Source organism: Bison bison, unplaced genomic scaffold (assembly GCF_000754665.1).
Source record: "Bison bison bison isolate TAMUID 2011002044 unplaced genomic scaffold, Bison_UMD1.0 scf7180017864527, whole genome shotgun sequence".
Classification (NCBI taxonomy): domain Eukaryota; kingdom Metazoa; phylum Chordata; class Mammalia; order Artiodactyla; family Bovidae; genus Bison; species Bison bison.
The window spans coordinates 2,776,078-2,776,657 of NW_011495078.1; the positions used below are offsets into that span (position 1 = coordinate 2,776,078).

Genomic DNA, 580 nt, shown 5'->3' on the forward strand with positions numbered 1-580 from the left:
ACTGCGGCCACCGGAGCAACACGCCCGAGTCCATCGCTGAGACGCCCCCGGCGCGGGACGGCAGCGCGGGCGAGCTGTACGGCTACATGACCATGGAGCGGCCGCTGAGCCACTGCGGCGGCCGCGCCTACCGCAGGGTCTCTGGGGACGGCGCCCCGGACTTGGACCGAGGGCTGAGGAAGCGGACTTACTCGCTGACCACGCCTGCCCGGCAGCGGCCGGTGCCCCAGCCGTCCTCCGCGTCCCTGGACGAGTACACCTTGATGCGGGCCACCTTCTCGGGCAGCTCCGGCCGCCTGTGCCCATCCTGCCCCGCCTCTTCTCCCAAAGTGGCCTACCACCCTTACCCCGAGGACTACGGCGACATCGAGATTGGCTCGCACCGCAGCTCCAGCAGTAATCTGGGCACGGACGATGGCTACGTGCCCATGACCCCCGGCGTGGCCCTCCTGGGGACGGGCAGCGGGAGCTGCAAGAGCGACGACTACATGCCCATGAGCCCCACCAGCGTGTCGGCCCCGAAACAGATCCTGCAGCCGCGCCCCGTGCCCGCCGCCTTGCCCCCTGCTGGGGCCACGGT

The 580-nt window shown here is 71.0% G+C and overlaps 1 protein-coding gene across 1 annotated transcript in view; it reads left to right on the forward strand.

Annotated features, from left to right (window-relative positions):
- Positions 1–580, forward strand: part of IRS2 (insulin receptor substrate 2) — a 35,857-nt gene that overhangs the window by 30,978 nt on the left and 4,299 nt on the right. Inside the window, exon 6 of the mRNA XM_010831549.1 lies at positions 17–578. Coding sequence (XP_010829851.1) covers positions 17–578 — 562 coding nt within the window. The remainder of the gene's footprint in view (positions 1–16; positions 579–580) is intronic.